Source organism: Haliotis cracherodii, unplaced genomic scaffold, assembly GCF_022045235.1.
Source record: "Haliotis cracherodii isolate W230 unplaced genomic scaffold, xgHalCrac1.p SCAF_3, whole genome shotgun sequence".
Taxonomy (NCBI): Eukaryota; Metazoa; Mollusca; class Gastropoda; order Lepetellida; family Haliotidae; genus Haliotis; species Haliotis cracherodii.
Window position 1 is genome coordinate 30,716,759 of NW_027266286.1, and position 26,886 is coordinate 30,743,644.

Sequence of the window (26,886 nt, forward strand, 5' to 3'; positions counted from 1 at the left end):
GGACTACTGAAGCCTATGTTAAAGTACAGGAGCTCTAAGATCGCTTTGTGGAATGATGCTCAGGCCACATATTGTAAACACCAGATCTCAGTTTCATCAGCTCCTATGACAAGCATAAGTCACTGAATACATCATCTAAACCCATATCCCCAAAGGGATAATAAATAACAATATCTCAAAATTAGAATAATTATATTATCAAATCATAATGCAATTGGTCATTTAAATGATAATTCATATTCAAGATGGAGCCAGACAGTGACCTTCAGATGAGAATACATACATAACAATAAGCACAGGCTACAAAGAGGCATTAGTATTAACTTACAGTTTCCAAAGTACCTCATAAAATTCCTCCCCGCTACAGGAACTGAATGATTCTTGAACACTATTCAGGCGACTGAGTAAAAATAGAAGTGAAGACAATATGGACCCACCTGGAGAGGTGCAGCAGACTACACGCTAAGAATAAGACCACGATAGCAACCAGCAATTGGAAACTGTTAGAAAATATCTAAATGTATTTTGCTGGAGAAAAAGGAAAGCAATAATCAGTCACCATTGTAACTTTCTGTCATCTTTATGTGTGTCAGTAATATAATGCCTCAACATACTTTTACTATAAATTTATGAGAAACAATATTTGTTGTGTTTATTTCATTCTTATATCAGCATTCTTAAAATGATGTAAAGAAGGACACTTATTGTTCTGACAATACATAAGTATTTGACATAAACCAAAGATAAATATAGGTTCTCTTGATTTGCAAAAATCAGCGATAGAACCTTACAGTTTTAGTCCACTAGTCCTTATAGTGATAATATATAGCAAAACCCTTAAAAAGGGCAAATTTCTACTGGTCCTTTTGATACCTTGGGACAGGTAACTATTGGGAAGTTTGGCTAGGACTATAGGACTAGTGTAAATTTCTAAGCTGAAAATGTGGTAAGAATTAAACTTATATAGGAAATCAATGAAAATAATGGAAAAGTATTGTGATAGTGTCAACATCTTGGATTGAATATAAAACTATAGAAGAATCAGAGCAATAAAGCGTATCACTCTCTGAAAGTTACTTTAAAAATCCATTTCTAATTCTAAGTCTCCATTTTAATGAAATAGACTCATGTACCTGTGTATGTCAGCATAGCATAATCCTGTTCACATATGCATTAATACTTTTAATACTTTAACATTACATTTGTTCATGGCAAGGAGTATTAAATGGCTATAATGCAGTATACCAGATACCATCAGCATTTTTTGTTCAACTGTGCAAATTAGATACACAAATCACCTTTGCAGTTTTAGTAGCCATTTTGTTCTCGCTTGACGGAACTGGAATAGGGATAAGAGAGGATTTGGGGGCTTTGCCTCTCTAATTTACAACTTTATTACACTTCAATAAAGAAAAAAGATGAACACTTACCATATTATATACCAGTCGTCAAGGCTGTCATTTGCATTTGTATGTATTGGTTGAAATGGAACCAATGATTTCACAATTTGCATGTGGCTGCCATGGGTGTTGCAGAATTCCTCCAAATAAGTAGTTATTACTTGTTGGGAGTGATCTTTTTAGAACACCCCACAACAGTTCAATTGTGTTAGTGTGGGCACCAGTTTCCAGGTCTTTAACTGGAGAGAGTTTTACCGTCAGATGTGTTAAGTCCTCTTCATGTAAACATGTGCATGCCCTAAAGCAATCAATTATTATTGTTGTTCCTGGCCTCATGTGTTTTTTTCTATAATAGGAGTGAAGGTTTCACCAGTTCTGTTTTTGACAGGAGTGAAAAAAACCAACACTTCCTTTCAGTGACACCAAACATTTGATGTTCCTCAACCCGCTTACCTCTGTTGAAGTTTTGTTTCCCAAACTAACTTTCATCAATTTCTACAACATTTCCAACTCCGCCTGTTACAGTCCTGATTAGCCACCACAACACACATTCCCCTACAAAATGTATACCAGCCGACAGGTATCCAATATACTGCCAGTATTAACTTTGGTATAGTACAAAGCATGTATATCATTCATGCTATGCTAAAATAACATTGAAAGTAATGGGTCTTCATTGCTAGTTACAACGTCCAGCATGTGGGTATCTTAAACAACATCATATTCATGCTAGTCAGGCCAGCCCCATTGGCTACACGCTGTAATATGCAATAAGGCTGAGAGTGGTATAAAAACAATGAAAAAACAGTACAAATTGATTTGCTTATTTGTCAGTAGTTTGGTTGAAAGTAACAAATTAGCAAGAGAAAATAATTTTTAATAATATTGAAAAGTGCATTATATTGCCAAGGGGTGCTTGTCATTGACACCTGAAAAGGACATTTCTGTGCAATGTGGGTCTGCTGGCTATTTATTTCTGATACCTGGCCCATATTTTATAGACCTGTGTCAATTGATCCAAGCGCACAGGCTGATGTAGACTTGCCCAAAGGCTGTACTGAATCTATTGATGTATAGTAAGTCTATACTTATTAATAGGCAAGTCTAGATAAGCCGAAGACACCAGTCTTTTATAGGGAAAACTTGTTATTATTTATATAATCTAGGAATTATGACTTTAACTACTAATCATATCCTAAGAGGCTTGTGCAATTCTAAAGCCTATATTCAATAAATAATCACCCCCATTCCAATTCTCATTCTCTTTTCAGCTCTAGGAATTAAGAGACTTGAGGGAGCCTCAATTGAATTATTTTATCAGTAAGTTTATTTTGGGAACTATATGCAAATCTACTTGATCCTATGATTATCCATATCAATGTAAAGCTCTGATTGAAGAGCAAACATTTCTTTTGGTTCAGACATAATTCTTATATCTATTTCTACAAAACAGTATTCAACAAAACAGTGTACTTTCTCATTTATAGATTGATTGGGAGGCTCTTTCCAATCTGTTTGAAGTCTGTAACTACATATGTGGAATGAGGCAATTTTAACAACCACAATATCAATTCATGGCATAACTGGAAAGATGCAACTTCAACAAAGTTGATAATCAACTCATCTGTGGAATTCCTATGACATTTGTTTCTATGTTGAAACAGCCATGGAAATTTGTAAAGAGATGTCACATGCCACAATGCATCAAAATCCCCAACAATCCTGGCAGTAAATGTGTGGAACAGGGAATGTAAACAGTGCTGTATGTTCAGAGCCTGAAGCACATCTCTTGTTTACATGTCTTGCATGATTTTATCTGTCAGAATGTACCACCCCTCTCCTTGGGTAAGCAGTGAGAGTCCTTCCCCCACAGCGTAACAGATGAGAGATTCCTCTCCCCAGCAGAGTAACAGATGAGAGATTCTCTACCCCCATGAGGCAACAGATCACTGCTTCTCACCAGAGACCTACACACTGACGTACGTACCTGTCTCAGTTTAGCTAGCCTAGATGGCATCTTGGACTTTGGAGAAGCCTTTGGAGAAAGGCGGGGTTCTTCCACCAGACCATTCTCTGGACTGTTTGGCACCACAAGCGACTCTTCAACCCTCATCTGAAAAATGTGATGTTTTATTCAGTGACAAAATAAAATACATATTTCACAGGAAAAAAGTCAAATGCTATAATATCTTTAAAAGAGCAGTTTTTTTGCTGGTGTTACATGATTCCTAGACTGATACATACTCTAGTTAATATTTTCCCTTGAGAGTTGAGAATGCAAGTTGAATGCACCAAGGTAATAATATGCCGCCCGTCTGTGCAGTGGAATCCTTAATGTTATAAGCTTCCAATTATCATTGTAAGACAAGATGAAAGCAGCTAAAATGCAAACTGGTGAGGTTGATTAATTTTCTATGCATTTAAGAGCATGGCCAAAACACAAATATTGCAACTACACAAAAGAGCATGCAGTTTGAGTCCAAAATCTAGCTACAAACATAAAAAAATTCATAACTTTTTTAACAAAATAGACAGTGATGACACAAGCTCACTTGACTTTCAGAGAAGTGAGCTAAAAACTATGTGTTACCCACTACTCAACAGATTCAAAATGATGTGCCAAAGGGGAGAACACCATCCTAAACTATTCAACAATATAACAGATGAAGTCTTAAACAAATTCATTATGAACTTCATATAAAGCTTATTTTCAAACTTGTTAGTGGTCATCTTGGAAAGAATGGCTGTCCCAATCTCGAGAAATACACAACAGTGAGAGAAAGTAAGGGTCTTGCTTGTTGTCCTTGAGGTTTATTGTTTTAATCTGGGAACCCCATAAATTCATTATTGTTAACATTAGGGAAATGACAAGGACCCCTTGACATTCATTCTTTCAAACACTGCCCAGTAAAGCAATATCTAACATAACTTTAAGTTTCATGCTTTTAAAACCAGAAGCCCAATTCCCCTACCATCAAGAAAGACCTGTTCACAAAATAAGGAAAACAATTTCTTTGCAAGAGATACCACAGAGATATCATAGTAGTTAAAATATTACTCATCAAGCCAAATGACAGCGTCCATTTCCACGGGAGGCAACTTTCAGAGCCTATTGTTTGTTTCAAATCCTTCCACACAACACTAAACTGTACTCTGTCCTTGCATGCACATCCGTATTGAACACATTTAAATTCTGTCCACACACAGTGTTAGGATGAAAACAGCTCTAAGGTTGAATTAATGAAGAATCCAAAAATTCATTAAAAAATTAAGGGGGTTAACTTGAGAGCCCCCAAAACAAATTTTTCGAACATTAGCAGGGTTAGAAATTGGCACTAGTCTTATAGTCCTTGCCAAACTGCCCAAAAGTAAAGGTATCCTAAGGACTAGTAGAATTTTGAAATTTTTAAAGTTTTTGCTATATGCTATCATTATAAGGACTAGTAGACTGAAACTGTTAGATTCTACCGCTGCATAAGGGTATAACATGGACCATTTCCCTTTGAGGAAATCAGAGATTCTCTAAATAAATCCAGAAACATCTGCAATATGAAAATATCACTAATTATCATAAGTATTTGCAAAACATCACAGACCTACCCAAACAGAACCAGAAACTGAATAATAATTATCCAAAAACAAATGAGTTTCAAACATATTACTTTCACCTTCCTCAAATCTTGTCATAAATACTCTTAACGGGTAATCACACGAGAATAGTATCTATATCATCAATCATTTGATATATTAATGTCATTGAAATTAGCATCCTTATTATTTACCAATGGTGTTTCGACAAAAGTCTTTTACAACACCTGTATGTTATTGCAACGATAACACCTAACAGTGAGGTTAATACTGTCCATTACAATGCTGATTGCCCCTGGAAGTTATACTGTGTTTGAGGTGTGCACTTGAGGATTATACCATAACCTGGTTGTGTAAACAAATTGGTGCCTGCAACAACACTGGTTTTAAACATGATTCAGGAAATGCCACTTCAAGGTAACAGGTGAAAGAGAAAGTGAGAGCATTTATGTTTTTATAGGCAGCTTCATCCGGTATTGATGGTCCTGTGCTGTCTAGTCATTAATGTCAGAGGAAGACTTGCTCAAGTTCTCTACATCAACATTAACTTCATTCTGTATTGATGGTGCTGAGGTATATTTAGTCATTGCTATCAGAGGTAGACTTGCTCTAGTTCTCTACAGCAATGTTAACTGCATCTTACATTGATGGTGCTGTGCTGGATCTATAGTCACTGTTGTCAGATGCAGATTTGCTATAGTTCTCAATGTCAATGTTGATTTCATCCTGTATATGATGGTTCCATACTGGATCACTCAAAAAGATTAATTATGTGAGACATGTATAATTTCTCAAGATATATCATGTCCACCATAAGATGACAGCATCCTTCAAGAGTTCAAATAGATTCACCATAAAATGAAAGCATCATTCATGAAGATCAAATAGATCCATCCCAAGATGAAAGCATCATTCAAAAAGATCAACAGATCCATCTTAAGATGAAAACATAATTCAAGAAGATCAAACAGATCCATCTTAATATGAAAGCATCATTCAAGATCAACAGATCCATCTTAAAATGAAAGCATCATTCAAGAAGATGAACAGATCTATCTTAAGATGAATGCATTATTCAAGAAGATCAAACAGATCCATCTTAAGTCAAATTAAAGCATCATTCAAGATCAACAGATCCATTTTGAGATGAAAGCATCATTCAAGAAGATCAAACAGATCCATCTTAAGATGAAAGCATCATTTAAGCAGATCAAATAAATCCATATAAAGACAAAAGCATAATTCAAGAAGGTTAACAGATCCATCATAAGATGAAAGCATCACTCAAGGAGATCAACAAGATCAATTTTAAGATGAAAGCATCATTCAAGATGATCAAACAGATCCATCTTAAGATGAAAGCGTCATTCAAGCAGATCAAATACATCCACCATAAGATGAAAGCATCATTCAAGAAGATGAGCAAGATTCATCTTTAGAATGAAGCATCATTCAAGATGATCAAATAGATCCATCTGAAGATGAAAGCATCCTTCAAGAAGATCAAACACATCCATCTTATATAATGACGCAACATTCAAGATCAAATAGATCCATCTTAAGATGAAAGCATAATTTAAGAAGATCAAATACATCCATCCCAAGATGACAGCATCATTTAAGAAGGTCAACCGATCCATCTTAAGATAAAAGCATCATTTAAGCAGATCAAATAAATCCATCCTAAGATGAAAGCATCATTCAAGAAGGTCAAACAGATCCATCTTAAGATACAAGCATCATTTAAACAGATCAAATAAATCCACCCTATGATGAAAGCATCATTTAAGCAGATCAAATAGATCTATCCTAAGATGAGGGCATCATTCAAGAAAGTCAACAGATACATTTTAAGAATAAAGCATCGTTCAAGATGATCAAATAAATCCATCCTAATATGAAAGCATCCTTCAAGAAGGTCAACAGATTAACCATAAGATAAAAGCATCATTCAAGATGATCAAAAAAATCCACCCTAAGATGAAAGCATCTTTCAAGAAGGTCAACAGATTCATCATAAGATGAAAGAGTAATTTAAGATGATCAAACAGATCCATCCTAAGATGAAAGCATCATTCAAGCAGATCAAATACATCCACCATAAGATGAAAGCATCATTCATGAAGATGAGCAAGATCCATCTTTAGAATATAGCATCCTTGAGGAAGATCAAACAGATCCATCTTATAATGAAATCATCCTTCAAGAAGATCAAACAGATCCATCTTATAATGAAATCATCCTTCAAGAAGATCAAACAGATCCATCTTATAATGAAAGCATCATTTAAGAAGAATACTCAGGAGTATTTCTACCCTGGGAACCCCTTAGGGGACAAAGACTTTTGTTTAATCTATCTTAACTACCAATTTATTCCATTTTGTGTTTGTTTTAACAGAACTTACTTAACTGACTTGTGGGTATGCTCATTAAAGAGACTGTGTTAGAATGTCGTTTTACACTGTAGTCAGCATTATTCCATCTATATTGCAGAGGAAGTAAATGATAAAATCTCGGCCAGGCAAACACACAGTTGACACCATGAACAACGATCAACACAAAAGGACACAATGACACACAATCAGCCTTTCACACATTGTTACCAGTCGATCCACAGCAGTTGTTACAATGATCATGGAATACTATTTGACCTCAAGTCAGATTTGAGAAAGAAGTGCTTTCGATGAAATAGTTTGCTTTGCAGGGTAGTGATCAACAAAATAATGGTCAAACAAAGATTTCATACCAGTGGCAGACAAAATGTGACTATAGTGTTTAAACTGTCATGATAGTATATGATCATATATTTAAAAGTGTAATAAGATCAAGTATTTTCTAACTTCACAGTAATCGAAAAAGTACTTTACAAGAATTCTCTGAAAAATTTATTGATGTGTTGCACCAATCATGTTTCATTCAATATACTATTCTCCTAATCTGAGTATTTTCATATTGATAACAAATGAATAGTTATGGATTTATGGGTGTGTTTGTTGTTTAACGCCACACTCAGCAATATTTCAGCATTATGACATCCGTACTTTTGTTAATTATCAAGTCTGGTCAAGACAACCCAGTGATTGACATCATAAATCGATCTATGCAATTGGGATATGATGACATTCATTAAACAAGTCAGCAAGCCTGACCATCGCCTGATCCCTTTTGTTGCCTCACACGACAAGCATGGGTTGCTGAAGACCAGTTCTAACCCAGATCTTCTTGTGGTGATGGATTTAAGGGAATTATTGTCTTCATTTATTTGCTTGTTTGTTAAAACAGCAAACAAACAAACAAACAAAGACAATAATTCCCATAAATCCAGTATGAACAAACAATAAATATTAACAACCAAGTAAACACAGACAATAATTCCCATAAATCCATCACCACAAGAAGTTCGGGGACTTTTTGCAAGTGGTCACAATGAGGCAAAATCCTGTGAGTAATGTATGACTGTAACTCCAACATGCATGTACCTGGGGTTTCTTTTCTGATGCCTTTGAACTGGTGCTCTTTGGAGAATCCGATATGACTAATGTCGTTTTATCCATAGATTTATCCTTGTTCTTTGCAGGTGTCTGCCCAGTGTCGCCTGTAAACATAAGGAATGAAGCATGTATTTTAGTTTGATATTAATGCATATAGGATACTGTTTTACCTGCTTGTTTATGTGAGTCAAGTTGTGAACTGGAACCTGTTAACATCTGGAATCCTTTCAAATATTGCATGAATTGAGCATTTTCTTCTTGCTCTTTCATCTATGTTTGTTAAGATAGATTGCAGGTATTCTTTGACAAAGTTTTGTTTGTATTCTGATCATCACCCTCATGGAATACACCTAGTCACATTTATAATATGATAGACTAGACCTAGTCACACTAATAATATGATACAGCAATCCTGTTATGGTATATTACCTCTATATAAGTGCTAATAAAAATGTCAGGAATAACAAAGCCTGCACATGACCATGAAAACACTTATGCAGGTAGTTAGTTATGTTTGAGGTTTGTAGCACTCATGTTTTGCCAGCTTCTACATAAGCTACTGTCAGACCAGTAGTCTGATCAACTGTTCACCATGCATGAACTGAATCACCCAGCAACTGTGTGAGTGTGAGTGTGAGTGTGAGTGTGAGTGTGAGTGTGAGTGTGATTTGTTTGTTTGTTTGTTTGTTGTTTAATGCCACACTCAGCCATGTTCCAGCAAGGTCTGTAAATAATCGAGTCTGGACCAGACAATCCAGTGATTGATTGATCCATTCATGCAATTGGGATACGATGACATGTATCAACCAAGTCAGCCTGACCACCCAATCCTGTTAGTTGCCTTTTACGACAAGCATTTTTACGGCAAGCAACGGTTGCTGAAGACCTATTCTACTCTGGATCTTCACTGGTAGTGTGAGTGTGAGTGTGAGTGTGAGTGTGTGCGTGTGTGTGCGTGAACATGTTTTGTTTAAAGCCACACTTAGCAATATTCCAGTGGTCTGTAAATAATCAAGTTGGGACCAGACAATCCAGTGATTGATGTCATGGGCATCAATCTATGAAATCTATGAAATTGGGATACTTTGTTATGAACTTACCAAGTCAGTAAAATTCCAAATTTGATGAATCAGTGTCAAATATGACCAAAGCAATTCCCTATTTCGACTTGTATCATATATTCTGATGTTTTTTCGGGTGAACAATTGGCTTGCCTTTGCATGTGATTGTGACAGGTGCCACCAGTGGTGCAGGATACGTTCACCTTATAGTGAATACTTGGTGTCATCACTATTTGATAGAGATTATAAACACATTCTCGTTGGAATTGTACAACTGAGTCTGCTTTTGGCAGAGATTTCTTTAGAAAGAGCTTTAGAAACGAACAGTTTCAGTCCACTAGTCCTTATGATGATAAGATATTGCAAAACCCTTAAAAAGGGCAAATGTCTACTAGTCCTTATCATACCTTAACTACTGGGCCTTATCATACCTTAACTATAGGGCAGTTTGGCAAGGACTATAGGACTAGTGCCATATCATGACATATTTTTTATATTTTTTTGTCTCTTGTGTATCCCTAATCTGAACTCATGATTATATTCAAATGAAGTTATATATTCTTTAATGTTTACCAATATAAGGTTTTTGTGTACATTTCAGGACATGGAGATGGAGTAGGTAGAAGCATGTTACAAAATACCATCATACCTTTCAGCTGCCCTTACCTGCTTTACACAGATGTGAATGTAAAGTTTACTGCTTTGTGATAAGAACTTCTTTAATAAACCTGTCATAAGATATCTATACATCAACACAGAATATTGCCTAACACTAAACAGAATAACGAGTCTCCATATAAGATACCTATAGGACATCTTTTATCCATCATTCAAATATTTGATGGAGGCATCTAGGATTCACTGCAGCAGAGACCACACCCGTGTATGGTCTTTGTGTGTAGCAAGTAGAAGTCAAACCAAGAATGTCTTCTTGTCATGCATATTTCTGGCACAGCAAAGGGGTGCAACTCTACTCTAACTTATTAGCCTAACTATTGGTAATGGAAAATAGCTTCCAACTTTCACATTGGGCACTTCATTACTGTACAGTCTGCCCTTGATTGGACAGGGACCATGAAGACAAACCCTTTGTTCATTTCACCATAACTATGCCTCTTTCCCCTACTCAATATTTAACATAATACCAACTATTAACATCAATTTCTTACTGTTTTTTATCAAAAATATATTTAGTACTGAAAGAAGCAAAATGTACTTCCTGAGTAATATTTCTGTAAGCTATTCAGCTATTCCGTTTGGCTCTGGGAATTTCCAAGGGCATATGGGGCCAGGAGGCCCCAGGTACCCTGTGATTGTCATAAGAGGTGAATAAATTGAGTATTGGGTGGTCATAATGTGTGACAGCTTGTGTTTGTCATCATTTCCCACTGGCCTAGATTGTTGCTCATCTTATCAACCAGTGGTGTGGATAACTCGTGAATCATATTTTATCTTCATTTTGTTAAGCTGATCCCAAACTAGGTGTAAACAAGGAAAAAGTTGATCTGTTATTGTATTGTTATTACACTGTGATACATTTCTCCCACATGTTCCGTTTCTACAGTACAGCATTCTTGAGAATACTGAACTCTAACCTGACATTTTGTCTGATCCCAGTGGGTGTCGGTTTATAGAAACACTTCTACTAGTATTACCTACCCTGACTAGTTTTCTTGTTTTTCTTGGCTTCCTTCTCCTGCTTCGTCTCCTTGGCTTGAGTCTCTGTCTCCCCAGTTCTTGATGTGGAACTCTGATGAAATAGCAAAGTTTAAACTTAAGGCTATTTACCAGCTACAGTAAAATATATCAACCAATATCAACTGAAGCATCTCCTTCAGTCCACCCTCCTCATCAACACCTCATCAAAGTCAAGTTAAACTTGCCACTCAAACACTGACAGCTGAAATTAGAAATGTTCATTAGGAGTACTTCAATGCAGCATCTCGCAGTGTACCTCTTCCTCCTATTTATGTCGCAACCACATACCTCCGTCTCTGATTACCAAACACCAGCATCAGGATGTGTACCTGGTGAAGACATTCAGGATAGACTTGAGTGTTACTATGACACTCTGCTGGTACCCGGCCATTACTTACAAGGAATATTGGTTGTGTAAAAGGAGGGGGGGGGGGAAGAAGAAGAGAATTATATGTGTGTGGGAGGGGGTTGGTGTGGGAAGAACCACTGGGATGCCACTTAGAATGATTTGCTTCAATTCAAGTAAACCATTACAGACATCGAGCTCTGAGCTTGATAGGTACTTTCAACACTGTGAAGTAGTTCTGAAGAACATGAATGTAAACATGCTATGCATGTGCTGAAAAACCATTATCTTTGTTTACATCTGTTATCTTTATTCAAAGTTTACAGGAAGACATTGATCAATGCTTGGAATTGTGAGCAACAGTTTGTCTCAGTAAAGAAAACTATTTAACTTTTTGTAAAGCTAATTGTTAGTAATTTCTGTTCATTGCTATAAGTTAATCAATTGTGCAATGGAAACAAATGTCTTTCCAGGTTTGACTTGATATTTAAAGCCTGACATTTTCTTAACACAATGGTCATATGAACTTATGAAAAATAAAATACACATACAAGACACAGTGACAATAAACCTAAAATGTGACATGTTTAAATCTATTGCCAACACCATATATAATAAGTAGCAGAAATCTGATTGATAAAATTATGACCTCAAACATCCAAATAATCAATCATCATTTCTAAAGATCAAATAATACAAATTATGTCCAGAATCTGAATGTCCACAACATGTATTCTAGATACAGAAATGACACAAACCAATGATTGATTTTTACCGGTAGTCAGTCATCAGTCTGATGAATGATAATGACCTTTTTTCAGCTATTTCAAACATGAATTTGAGCAGCATTAAAAAGTTAACTGAAGACTTCCACCCAGTGAGTGATGGCTATGTGGTCGCATGTCAGGCATGTGCAGCCACCAGGGTGCTTCGGGTGCTTTATGCTGGGGCCAAGAACATTATCAGAAACATAAAGCTAATACATTATACTTATAAAAAAAAAGGCTCCAAACATGTCCCTTTAATCATTTGTCTTCTCTTCTTACATAATATTTACAAATATAGAATATACAAGATTGTGTTTAGTTATTTCAAATAACTTTTCAGTAAGAATGCACATGTGTTCAGTGCATCCTACATACATCCAATACAAACCTATAGTATACTGTACAACTATTTCATACAGTAACAACTTGCTTAACATTTCAACAGTCATCATATGTTTTCATAACATTTACATCAAAGTGAGTATAAAATTAGGAGAATACCTGTCCTCGAGCCTTGTCCCTAATGGCACCACACCTTGCCAACTTAGCTGCCACATTATCATCCATGAAGACAGACACCCTCCTGCTTATCCCCAGCGCCTTGGCCTGGAGATGCTGGCAGGCCAAAGGTTGGTAAACTAATGAGTTGGACCCATTCACAGAGAGCTACAGGTAATTCACAGACCCATAGCTGGATAGCTGGACTCCTGAAGCTACGCCTCATTTAGACTACACCCTGTGACTACTGCAGCATAATCATAAAGCACCATGGCCCATTCCTCAACAGATCTCGCCAGCCTTCAGGCAAGTCATGAAGAACTGGTCTTCCAGGAATGTGTTTTTGTCCACTGGAGGATAATATTTTGTTGGTAGTAATTCTTTATCACATATGTGTCAATGTTTGAGGCACAAAGTATCGAGTTTTACAACTAAATCAGAGGAAGATTAAATCAGGAGATATTTTTATCCATGTTTGGTGCCCTATGACCTCAACTACTTGAGTAAAGTTCTACTTTCACTGATATAAGGCAGAAGGGTTTACGCTTGAGTGATGTCATCGCCAACCGGCAGGGTTGCTTCACCAGCTGCTGTCAGCTGAGGCTGGTATCTTTATCTCTTCAAAACCACACAAGCACATTGAATTGACATAGATACAGTCCCTGATACCAGACAACCTTTCGTTCCTGCTATTACCAAAATGTAGGCAATAGAAGAAACGGGTTCAACATTAAGGAGGTTTCTGGAGTCCTTGAGTTTTGTTCCTGTGGACACCTTAACTTTAAATTTTTTTATATCAGGATTATGACAAGGACTCACTGACTATCAAGCTTAGTTTGGATAACTGAATTGTTTGATAGTCTGACAGACATGTAACAAATTGTCGGGACTAGCAGAATTTAACCAAATTTATGATGTTCGATAAAAAGACTATGGTTCGAAATTATGGACTTTACTTTATTTATAAGGTCTACATATTTCTTGGAGTTCTCCTTTGACATGGCAGCAACATTGTTGAAGGCAACATTTAAGGGAGGACTGGCTCAGGACATTTGTCAGTCCTGCCAAGTTTTCTTCACGTTGTTCTATACTAAGATAACTTAATCAATTTGTATGATGTATATCACTCTAAAAGTTAATGACTGCACTAATTACTGAGATGACTTTTCAGTTTCACATGACACTAATTACAAAGTCAAAACGTAAATGTTGGAAATGAGCAGCAGACTAGAGCAGCGTCCACCATTAATAATCCATTATTCTTTAACCTAGGTGCATGCCAAAGCAAGAATCAAGCCATACTTGAGAACTCATAGATTTTGGTCACATGAATCCACTACCGGAATACTTACACTAAATTAAAAATTTGGAGTTTATTTTCTTCCAGACATCTCAACACAGGACATGCTAAAATGATTTCGCCTGTGATAGAAACTATAAACAGTTACTTTCTGAGAATAACAAGTTACAAATACAATAACAGGCTGTTACAAAATGACAACAAAAACAAGTGCAAGAGCAGTGTTAACTTGCTGAGCTAGGTGTTATCATGCAAGGTATGGTTCTGCATATATTCGCTATCTGCAAAAGAGATGTCAGCAGTATAAAGAGGCAGCGTTTTGTGGGAGGACTACCACACTGTCTTCTCTCAGACCGTTTAAATCTGCCTGGATGCACTGAGATATAATCAGGAACAGGGACCAGCTGAAGCCAGGAGGAGTGGAGTTTTTGGACTAGGTAAATTAAACCTGAAGAAGTGCACCAACTGATACTGTGTTGTGAATCACATGTTCAGTTTCAGTGAGGGGATGGAGAACAGACAAGAGATGTCTGAAAACAAAACAGTGATCTATTGTTTTAGCTTAATTCAGGCTCAATATTTCATTAAGTCTGAAATATTAACTATCCTTTTCCCTGGGAACCAGAATTAATGTAAAGTGTAACACCATAAAAACAGGTTACATAACGAACACTACACATTCTTTGGATGGTTGAATGAGAATCAGTTTCTCAACATTTCTGAATCTTCATGTTTGTTTTAGAGTCCTGGCTTGTATTAGACTAGAGACCAAGTGTGTAATAGAGGAAATAACGTTTTACAGTTCCTAGTGGTGATCGATCGGCAGCCATTTTTTTATGAATCGATATATTCATGCACACATTTTATGTGTGAAAAGGTTTACTATATTTAAAAGGGATTTCTGTAGCACAAAGGAAACCTCTTTTTAACCAATCAGAATCAAGCATTCTTCAATGTCATGGTAGAATGTATCATGTTCACCAATTAACACAATGCCAAAATAACTGGCCACTGATTACCATTTTGTTTGTGTTATTTCTGGATTTATACTTGAAATTACAAGTTTAGTTTGTTTGGGGTGAAACTAAGAGCAGATGGGATCATGATGGTGCATGGAACATTGGAATTGATTTGTTGTACTGCAATGACAGGGAATCAAAACTGGAAATAAACTTTTCTGTTGAATAACTGTACAGCTATAGCCATAGTCTATACAGCATGTGCTACACTATCACACACACAAACAATTCACATTTTGTGTTATCACTGGTAGAACTTTCATATATTTTGTTGATCAAAATGAATAATATTTTTGTTGTCAATTTTGTCATCTATAAAGGTCCCCTAAATATTACTTATCCATAACAGTATGCACTATTGATTTCATGATGTATTCAACTTGTGCATATATGAAAATTGGCAAAGAATGAAGCACTGATTTCTTTCTAAATGTGTCGCTTGTCATGGGTTTTGTTTATGTGAACTATCATGTCACATCCCCCGTGTGTCTTGTCCATGGTTTTATTTGGGCATTGTACTAAACTGGTGTAGTCAAAATATTTCCTTACGAGAGTCAAGTGTGCTAATCCTATTCGGAAATAGTGTCTCCCTCCTAATGAAAGTAAATTAGTCACAAACATGGTCGTTAGCATTTCTATCCAGTTTAGATTTCCTTGGCCACAGAAGTGTGAGGGTATAATCAGATGCTACTGAGAGGCTACTTTATTTGCTCACAACAAACGTGTTTAGTGTATATTGTTGAACCATGAGTCCTGGACAGGAACAGGATATACTAGGACATTCACACCAACAATACACCATGGAAAGCAAGCTACAATCAAATAGATCCCTAGTAGTGGAACTACTACATTTGAAGCTCACAGTTAGTTAATGAAACATAACATTTTCATTACTCTACTATCATCTACTGGACTGTCTGGTCTAACAGTGTCAGATGTTCCAGCTGTTAGAGTGCTGAATGCAGTATAAAACAAAATTGACTCACATCTAAACATAAAGTGAAATAGTCTGAAACTCAACTCCAGGGCCAGGTAGAAAGTGAAGGAGTATGAAACTCATCTCCAAGGCCAGGTAGAAAGTGAAGGAGTATGAAGCTCATCTCCAAGGCCATGTAGTAAGTGAAGGAGTATGAAACTCATCTCCAAGGCCAGGTAGAAAGTGAAGGAGTATGAAACTCATCTCCAAGGCCATGTAGAAAGTGAAGGAGTATGAAACTCATCTCCAAGGCCAGGTAGAAAGTGAAGGAGTATGAAACTCATCTCCAAGGCCAGGTAGAAAGTGAAGGAGTATGAAACTCATCTCCAAGGCCAGGTAGAAAGTGAAGGAGTATGAAACTCATCTCCAAGGCCAGGTGGAAAGTGAAATGATCTGAAACTCATCTCCAAGGCCAGGTAGAAAGTGAAAGTGCCACAACAAGATATAAGGGAAGTATGCACTGGTTGTAGTGCTCTGTCCTGGCACTTGGCCAAATGTTTGTGCAATGTGTTTGACTACTCCATACATGTCAAACACAGATGTACTCACACAGCTACATTCATGTTTCATCAGGAAGTGCACCAGTCATACAGTCAAATTATCCCATGAGAAAGTCATCACTTAACGTGTGTATCACTGGGAGACTTCCGGACACTCAGCAACAGTATTCCATTTCACCAGCTTCCAAAAAACCCATTGCTTTTAGTCAGCTTAGAAATGTTTGTTTAAATAAATAGCTTAGTTGGGTGTTTGTACCTGATGGAAGACATAAACATATTCGAGGATATTTACACCTTAGCATTCTAATACAAACAGATATAAGATTTTGAAACTTCTTTGTTATTTCCAATGCAACATTGAAACATACACTGTGTCAAGAAAAACTCCATGGTGAGAGTTGACTTAAGCACTCTTATTTTTAGATATCATCTGAACAATTCAATAATTACATTTGTCTGTGAATAAGAATACTTGAAAAAATGCTAACATCCTTACATCACGTGGGCAACAAACATGAAGCACATTACATAATGATGAAAAAAATTAAAGGATCACTCTCCTCTCATATAAATCAAATCTTGCTTCAGCTTGTGCACATACAAAGTAATTACAAAGATAAAAATGTGGCAAGGGTGGAAACAAGACTTTGATAAAAAGGCTAGTGGACGTTCTTGCCTCGGGAAGATGTGATATCCCCTGCAATGGTAAGTATTTATCGTGAATAAATATATAAAACTTGTTGCCCTTGAAACTAACCACCAAGTCACTTCCAGACCTATCTATCAGCCAAGTTTGGTGTTGAAATATTGTATGGTTTTGAAGATCTGCTCCGGAAACAAGCACTACTTCCATTTTCGGTCTAGGTCAAAGTTGTTGCAATGGTAACTCAAACAATAATTTTTTTTAAAATCCCAAACTATCATAAGGTAGCAGATCACCACCAGACCTATCTATGTGCCAAGTTTGGTGAAAATATATTGTACAATTTTCAAGATCTGCTCTGGAAACGATGTCTTCCACAGATGGACAGATGATGTCATTGACAAAGTGCAGGAAAATTACCTGTATCATATATACAGATTCACAGCTAACACTAGTTTCAGAGCACTAAAAAGCTTGAGCTATTCAAGAAGGACACAATATAGATTTTGGGCTAGAGATCGCCAGCAACCAAACTGGCCACTACTGGGAGGATAGCATCTGATATTTGGGGTCATAACATATGTGGCTATCATTTAGTTCACACCAACAGGATAGTTGTAAACATTGCATCTCTTGTCATGCAGACATCAGTACATAAAAACATTTTATTCCACCATAAACTATCAACTCCACATAGGCAGCTGCAGTGTGTCAATCATGGCCAAAGGGACATAACTGCTATCTGCGCCTGTCTAAGTTTTGGCATCCTAAGAAAGTAAAAAGTTAAGAAAATAAAAATAATGGGCTTCTCAGTAAATGACCTATTAAAGCTTTGAATGTTGCCTGTTTCCATATGTTGCCTGTTTCCATATATAAGAAGAAATAATACCGTGCCATGGGGAGGCATGTGAACTTGAAATTTCTCTTGCATGCCCATCAATATAATTTATATGTGGGTTTGGCATTATGACCCAGTTATATGAATTTGATGAGATAGGTAGTAATTTCCCCCCCGAATCTGACCATTAAATGAATAATTAAATGACAGAGAGGCATGCTATTCTGGGGATATAAAAATAAAAAAATGTATAAAAGAATGCCCAAAACTTCAATTCTTTACATTTGGAACTTTTTTGCAGGGTTAGCGACTAGTTTTCATTTTCCTCTTAGACCTTTTTACAAAACACTTTCTTTATATGACAAATTAAGCACTGATGAATGGGAAATCTATCATATGTCCATGTTCTGTCTTCTGGTCACAGCAATGTTTTCATATACAAAGAAAGCACAAGGTTAAGAAGATTAAAGCACAAGAAGCCAAAGATCATGATGGAAGTCCTGAAAGAAAAGACACCTTGCTTTTCAACTATGTGCACTAATTGCAATGTACATATTTGTAAAAATCAGCATCAAGACAGTGCTGCTTAAGTGAGCTGAATATTCTATGTTGCCATGAATAAGGATATGTCTCTGTAATGAAGGTCTGATATGTTGATGGTATCAACTGTCAGTGTAATGTGGTCTGTTTGATGTGAGTGGACAGAGTGTCATTAGTGTAATAAAATGTAACACTCCTTAATGTTTATGGCAACAAACATCTATATTAAGAATCACCAACAACAATGGCTAAAACACTGAAACTTCATTTACTCTATCATCTATCAAGTTTCACGTTGTTCACTGTGATATTCTTAACCATTTTTCAAATTAAAGAAAACTGCTAAAGTTGTAACTCAAATACCATGATGAATCTTCATTCCATTGTAGTGTTACATAGCCAACCAAAATATCAACTCTCTGGGAGTTGTGGTTTCTCAAAGGTGATGATTTAATGTCTTTCCACAAAAGGCAATTCTTTACTTTTTTTTATGCCATGAAAAATCTGCTTCCTATTGCATTGCTATGCATCATACCAAATTTTCAGTTTCCTAAACCTGTGGTTTCTGGAAAGAGATTCTCACAGATTTTTCACTGTTTGAATGTCTTTTCAGATTTAACTGGTGTGTGATTTCAATAGATGCCCTTGTGTGTCAATTCAATTTCTAAGTGTCTCTCGAGTTTATTTCAGCGCACACAGTAATCGAACTGTGCAGGGAGGAAGTGTACACACACAGCCTAGTGATGTGATCATGCTTCCAGACAAGTCTATTCCAACAGGGGCATATTATTGGAATGGCAAGAGCTGATGGCGAGCTGCATTTTGAAAATTTGTTGTCACTGGCTGTTGATTGCTGTCATGCTTGATCATTTTTAAATCAAGTTTGCAAACAAGGCAACACACAAGCAATCTTCTTTACCCTGGAGCTACTTTGGTAAACAAAATAATGTGACGCAGGGTGGGCGGTAGTTTCGAATGGCAGAGATAATATATTCATCATGGCCTAATCATCATGAACCAATTTTGGTCCTTTTATGAAGTTGGATTTGAGAAGAAGTTGAAAGTTAATGGACAGATAACGTACAACGCTTCATGCCAGAAGCTAGCTTGAACCATTGGTAGTGGTGAGTTGGAAATCCACTACACATAAATAGAGAAAAACTCAGCGTTACCTTTTCATAGTCTCTACTGTCATCAAATGAGACAAAGTTGTCGGTTTCAGACATCTGTGCACAAAACCTGTAATGTAAAATTAAAGTTGTACATATTTTATACATAAATTAAACAGACAGAAGAAGCTTTGATGAATACATTCTTGACAATGAGTATATACTATGTACACCAGAGTAGAGATATTTACAACACTTTTTAGAAAGAATTTGTCCGTCTTCATTTATTTCTTAAAAAAGAATAGCTGGTCATTGTCAGTAAAATATACTGATGAATAATTTTATTCAGCCCTACAGTCAGTTTCTGAAGTGTTTTCATAACCATTTGGGTATTATGCCATGGTCAGGATCAGTGACTTTCCTTGTGGAAAATTGACTTGATTATTTACAGGCCACTATCTTATAGCTGAATGTGGTGTTTAGTTACAAACAAACAAACAAAACAAAAAATCTCAAGACAATTACTGCATTAGAAATTCGAACTAGTCCTATAGTCCTTACCACACTGCCAAATAGTTAACATATCATAATGACTGGTAGAAATTTGCCATGTTTACAGGTTTTGCCATATGTTATCATTATAAGGACTAGTAGACTGAAACTGTTAGTTTCTGACGCTGAATTACTTAGTTTTTATGGGCTGACCCTTGGCCAACCACTATGCATGGCTTACCTGTTCTTGGTAGGTGTGGCATACTCATCTACAATGCGCTTGATCAGTTTGGGTGTGCCCATCTTATCATTGAGGGCCTCAGACAGGTCTGATTCCTCCTCTATCAGAGTCGACAACTTCCTCGCTGACTGAACAGAAGTTTGTCTGACAAAATACAAATGCAATATACGCATATACAAAAATAAAAGTAAATGTGAAAAAGAAAACATACAACTTATGGTTTTTTGCATTTAGCGATGTTTGAAGTAGATTCTCACCCCGTCAAGCTAGAGTATATATATTATGTTGTGCCAATCAGATGGTTAAAAGCAAGTACCGTATATGACCGCGGATAAGCCGACCCCATAGATAAGCCGAGGTGTTAACTTGACCATTGAAATAGGAAAGAAAATGATATGACCCGCAGATAAGCCGATAAGTAGTAACATGCATAACATTTTTTTTAATAATGACAACATTGGTGGATAATAATAACTTTATTGATAATTTATAACAATAATTGCTCTAGTCGTGGCAACTTCCAAACTTTCGGGAAGTTGTAATCTATCGGACCGTCATTCAGGCGATGTTTCTGACGGATCACGATCTGAAAAATACTATCATGAAAGTGTATCCCGTAGATAAGCCGACCCCTTTCTACAGAATCTTTTTTCTGGTCCTCCAAATTCGGCTTATACCCGGACATATATGGTACATGTATTTCAATTTTTCAAAACTTGCTTTCTAAGAAACACATTTAACTCAAAACATTTTTTATTGATTGAAGATTTAAAGTGGATTGTATTTAATCTGGCTAAATGGGTTCCAAAAGATTTAATTATTTTATAAAATTTGTATTTTAAGTTATTTCTATGCTCCAGTTTAGATATGTACAGCAGTTTAAAAAGGAAAGAAAATTTATTCCAACTAAAGTACATATTAAAATGGCATCATGCCATCTATGTGTATCCAGACAGGGGGCTTGTGTACATTGAATATTTCAGTTTTCAACAAATCTATTTCATGACAGTTTACTTTTGATTTTGAGGAGGATGTCAATCAACAAAGATATGACATCTGAATTAAAACAAATAACAACAAATGATTTTGAATATCTTTAGAATTCAATTTAAAATTTCAGTTACTTTATCACTGTGTGTAAAGAATAAGGGGGATGTCATACATGTCTGCACAGGTATGGTGCTAACAGACCATTCTCAAAAACAGAACCCTTAAAAAGTGATAGAAAGCCAACTAGTAACTAGGCCTTATGAAGTTATTCATAGAAAAACCTTTTAAACTCAAGTACCTTCTGCCAGTTCTATGCATAATGGCTATACCGTAAACATGAAATTGGTTGAGCTTATAGGATTATTGTCAGTTTCTGATCCTACACTTGTGACAACTTAATATATCATGCTGTTTTTGTCCCCCAGCAAGGCAATGCTACATGCATTTTACCTAGTAAGCTGTGCGGAGAATGCCACATCATGTGCTGTGCTCTGTGCTGTGTCGGTTCTCTCATGGTACCTCGGATCCGGGTCATGGGCAGGGAGCTCACTGCAACTGTCAAAGTACTCCTCAGTGGAGAGGTGGAAGCTGACAGACTTGCCATCATTCCTGGAGGAGGCAGCAATGTCCTGCTGGACATACTGAGGGTACTCCGATCTGTCTGGAGTGGAATCTGGACTGGTTGAAAGAAAGTCCACTTCATCAACTGGGCTCCTTCGCCCACGTTCAATGGCAGCCTGGAAACTCAAGCTTCGACTACGGGTAAATTGGGACACATTGTTGTCATTTGCGTCTTTCCTATTTTCTATAGCATTCGTAAAACTGGGTCGTCTGAATCCTGCTGGACTTTGAACGCTGACGCGGACATTGTCCTTCTTATGCATCCTGTCTCCTACACTGCGGGAATATTTATGCTGCCTGTGGTATGAGGAGTCCGAGTTTGCATTGCTCTCAGCAGACGTCTGACTGCCACTGCCATATTTGATGGAACTCCGGATGAAGTCTCTCCTTCTGTTCTGTCCGTCCACACTTCGGGAACATCTTGGACTGACGTCCACACCGCTCGTGCTGGAGCTGCTGGAGGTGTTGAGGTTGGTGTAGGAGTAGTTGCTGTGACTCTCGGGGTCATGGTAGCAGTGGCGCTGATGGAGAGAGGGGCAGGACAGGGTGTGGTGTGATGGAGCATTGCTGTTCTTCTGGCACACGGCACAACTGTCTCTGTCCAGGGAGGAGTACTGGTTCAGGGCTGAGAGTGTGTTTGCACGCTTGTTGGGTCTGGTGGTTGGGTAGTTGCCATTGAAGAAGTCAATGGTCAGTGCATCTGTTACAGAAAGAGAATAATGATGTGTACTGAATGCAGAAGGAATGCTTTACTGCATAGGAATTTTATGCAATACACACCTTATTTCAACAATATCAAAATTCCTTCAATGTGTTATAGTAAAACATTATCAAGTTTGGGCCAGGCAAACCTGTGGCTGACAGCATGAAGCAAGCAATAAACATTTATTATTTTCTTGTTTTACAACAGTCAGCCATATGAAAGTAATATCATTGATCCAGACATTGATCCAATGTCCCATGCCACCACACAGTCAGCAACATCCCAGTAACTACACACATCAATAAATAGTAATGATTACTGTCAAGTGTTTCTACCTGAATACTATCGAAAATTATTTTCCCTGCCAGGCTATAGTAAGTTTAGACAGAAATTCAAGGTAATTTTGTAAGATCTTCTGTCAGATGAAAAAGTATTCTCATAAACACAAATCATGATGATAACAGCTAATTTTTTAGCTGTACACTTAATATCACTCAAAGAAAGTAATTATGATCTAACAAATCTCTGGTTGAATGATACAGTGCCTGACACACTGCTCATGACAAAGCTACTTGTTCTGGTTTCCTCGTTCTGTTCTGTTTTACAAAACATAATAAAATCATATTGAAGACAACTAAACTACTCATAAGCAGATATATGAACTTTCACTAAAGGAACCCAAATATACTTCATTATTTCAAATTCTGAAAACTTTAGGACCAACTAATCAGTATAAAGATCAAATATGTCAAATGTAAAAATCATTCTGACATTTACTGGTAGAAATAATACAAGCAGTGTGTTGCCAAATCAATATATTTGCCAGTCCTCATACCAACAAGTGGAGAGCTGGGAGAGGTATCCATGGGTTGACAGTAGTTGCCAGATGAGTCCAGCTTCAGCTTCATGGGCTTGCCCTTCTGTAACAAGAAAAACATGGATGAAATACTACTGCACCTTTCAGCTACCCTACTGCTATGAGTGGAAACAATCACCAGCATCAACATGAGGTGAGGTGAGGTGAGGTGAGGTGAGGTTTAACATGTTCAACATTATTGAAGCATTTATAGTGGTGACCAGTTCTTAATGATTTATCTCCTTAATGCCAAGCATCAGGAAGGGTAACAACAAAGACCATCTTTTAGTATGACTAGTCCAGGGGATCGAACAACTGACCTTCTTTTCACCAGGCAGACACCCTATTCACTAGACCACTGAGGCGGTCGGTCTAGACAGAGTACCAGCGGTAGAAACTAATAGTTTTAGTCCACTAGTCCTTATAGTGATAACATATAGCAAAACCATTAAAAAGGGCAAATTTCTTCTAGTCCTTAGGATACCTTAACTATTGAGCAGTTTTGCAAGGACTATAGGACTAGTGCCAATTTCTAATGCTGAATACATGCATAAGTTGTGTGCGTTAGCTTACTAGTCACATACTTCTTTTTCTTTTAATCAATTGGTGACAAAAAAAGTTAGGTTATCTAAACGTTCAAGGTATATATTGACATAAGAGTTATACATTGACGCTGACAGTAAATTAACTGACCAAAACTACAACTGATATTATGAACACAACCACATAGAATTTCAACTCAATAAATTAATCTAAGAAAATAAACACAATTATTGATTTTTATACAACACAAAAAGTAGATACTTTCCCAAATCAATAACTTATTTCCCCCCATGTTATTTAGGTCATAACTAACTTAAATAATCCAGTGACATGTGTTTGAGTTCCAGCTGCACCATGTGTGTGACAAGTTGACTGGCCTGCTGTAGGTCTGTCACAGGAACAGGCCAGGCCCCTCCACCATGGGCCCTCACCCTCAATGTGTCATTACCCTGACCAACAATTACCTTCATCCCACAAGTGTCACCCATACTTGAAGATAAGCCCACTAACAATTACTGTATAAATGGCTTGTATAGCTTTTCAAACACAAAATGAGTGTTAAATCTGGAGATCAGTGGGGCTGTAATTGCTCAGACATGTCAGGCATACAGTGAAACCTTGTTAGTCCTGGAACCATCTTAAAATAGAGCTGAAGCTGGAGATACAGGTGTAAGGCCATAGTGCTGATAAGGATTCTAGCAGGAACATCAGGTTAAAACCATCAGTGACATTAGCCACTTGTCTGAAGTAGGTGTCTCATAAAACATATTTTGGTCGAGTGAGTTTTGCAATTAAAAGTCCATGTATTAACACTATGATCTGGTAAATAATTATGTCAAGTGACAACTTAAGGGCTAGCAGAAAGTTCTTGGCACAGACTGGTTTTATCGTCTTAAATTGGAACCAGTGAGGTTTTACTGTAAATCAATAAAAAATGGCTGCATTAGAATCAATTTCTTGTCCACAGACCTTCATCCATCAAATAATGGTTTAAGATTTCAAAAGATTTTTTACCCTTTTTTTTTAACTTTATAACAGTGACAGAAACTCATTTATGCCACTGATGCTATTATCTTAGCCAGTGAGGCATATTCTTTAGAACGGTGTTTTTCACAATAATCTATATCATTCCAGGTGAACAATAGCATGCAGACTAAAAACTATTATCACGATCAATCATTAATCATTTGTCTCCCAGTGATGATTAATCATGATTTGTGAATTGATTCCAGCCTGAAGTCACAAGGCAGTTGTGCAATGGATTATTATACACAACACATTGTACTTGACTTATCTCGCAACAAGGCACATTAAAAGTTCCAAGGGTCATACTTAAAGAATAACAGGGTACCTACTCAACTCTGTTGTTACTCAGTTAAATGAGTTTCTGAGTACATCATAATATAAAAAGGGAAAAAGAAGAAGAAAAGCAATAAAATAAATAAAAAAATAGACAGAAAGGAAATCTCTATATGTAGTCTTATTAAAGGAGCTGGGTTTTTCATAATAAATGCAAAATAGGGCGATAACAAAGGCATTTTGTTTTCAAAAGAAATATAGGAGCTTACTGGGGGCAGGTCCTCCAATATATGGTACTGGATATCTATTCCATGTATATAACTGGTATACCACACAGGCTTGAGGGAAGTGCCATACTAACCAGAGCTCCCAGTGCCACTTGGCGTTTCACCAGCTTATCTTTCAGGCTCTCAATCTCCTTGGTGATCTGCTCCTTCAATAGGTCTGTGGAACTGGACAGTGGGCTATCCTTCTAGGGGAAAACAACAGAATTACATGACCACAACATGGGTAACCAGCCAAACAAGACACAATGCTTGGTAAAACTGCATCTGCACTATGTTGAATCCTTGTTCAATCATACCTAAAATCAGTCATAGTAGTGCTATAAATTACTGGGGGCTTGGTTCCTGCTGCTATTTCAATCCAGGGACCTACCTCTAAATCTTGAAAAGTTTCAATGTTCAAGTTAGACCAGGAAAAGTATCAATGTTCAAGTTAGACTAGGAACCTTTCGACTAATACATAATTTTGATCACAGCATCATTAAGAATAATATATGCCAGGGAATCTTTCTCCACGTCTATCAACCCAGTAACCTTTATTTCTTGATGGAAACCAAACTTGTGTAATAAGCCTCATATATGTCTTCTGAGCTTGACAACCTATCTGTCCTGAAGACAACTCCGCAAGGCACTTAGTCTAACACTGCTCTAACCTCTGTACTCTAACATTAACTTATGGTAACTGTTGGACTATTACTGCTTTGTGGAATGAGACCCTGGGGAAAACATTTATGCAGCAGTCGGAAAAAGATGTTAAAATGAAAATATTGTCCTATTTCATATGACCACAATGACCATACCATATATTACAGTAAAGACATTATCCTACACACAGAGTCAGACCTAGCTATCACAAATGAAATAGGAGATCTTTCATGGCAATATTTACCACCCAGAAAACCAAAGATATTCACATGTGTCTCACATGCGCTCCAAGAGGTGAGGTGAAATGGGGTTTAACGTCGTGTCCAAGATTATTGCACTTATATAGCAACGTGCGGGTGTGTGTCCGTATGAGTGTGCGTGTGCGTGCTTGTACTAGTCCAGACTGATGCCGATTTATAATGCGAGCACACTGAGATA

At 36.9% G+C, this 26,886-nt stretch overlaps 1 protein-coding gene across 1 annotated transcript in view; it reads right to left on the reverse strand.

Moving 5' to 3' along the window:
• The window catches only part of LOC139475356 (inositol 1,4,5-triphosphate receptor associated 2-like), a 165,820-nt gene that overhangs the window by 77,618 nt on the left and 61,316 nt on the right, over nt 1-26,886 (reverse strand). The window contains exons 18-25 of the mRNA XM_071258582.1: nt 25,881-25,991; nt 23,657-23,741; nt 21,948-22,818; nt 20,508-20,651; nt 19,838-19,904; nt 11,200-11,290; nt 8,468-8,583; nt 3,388-3,513 (exon numbers count right to left, since the gene is read on the reverse strand). Coding sequence (XP_071114683.1) covers nt 3,388-3,513; nt 8,468-8,583; nt 11,200-11,290; nt 19,838-19,904; nt 20,508-20,651; nt 21,948-22,818; nt 23,657-23,741; nt 25,881-25,991 — 1,611 coding nt within the window. The remainder of the gene's footprint in view (nt 1-3,387; nt 3,514-8,467; nt 8,584-11,199; nt 11,291-19,837; nt 19,905-20,507; nt 20,652-21,947; nt 22,819-23,656; nt 23,742-25,880; nt 25,992-26,886) is intronic.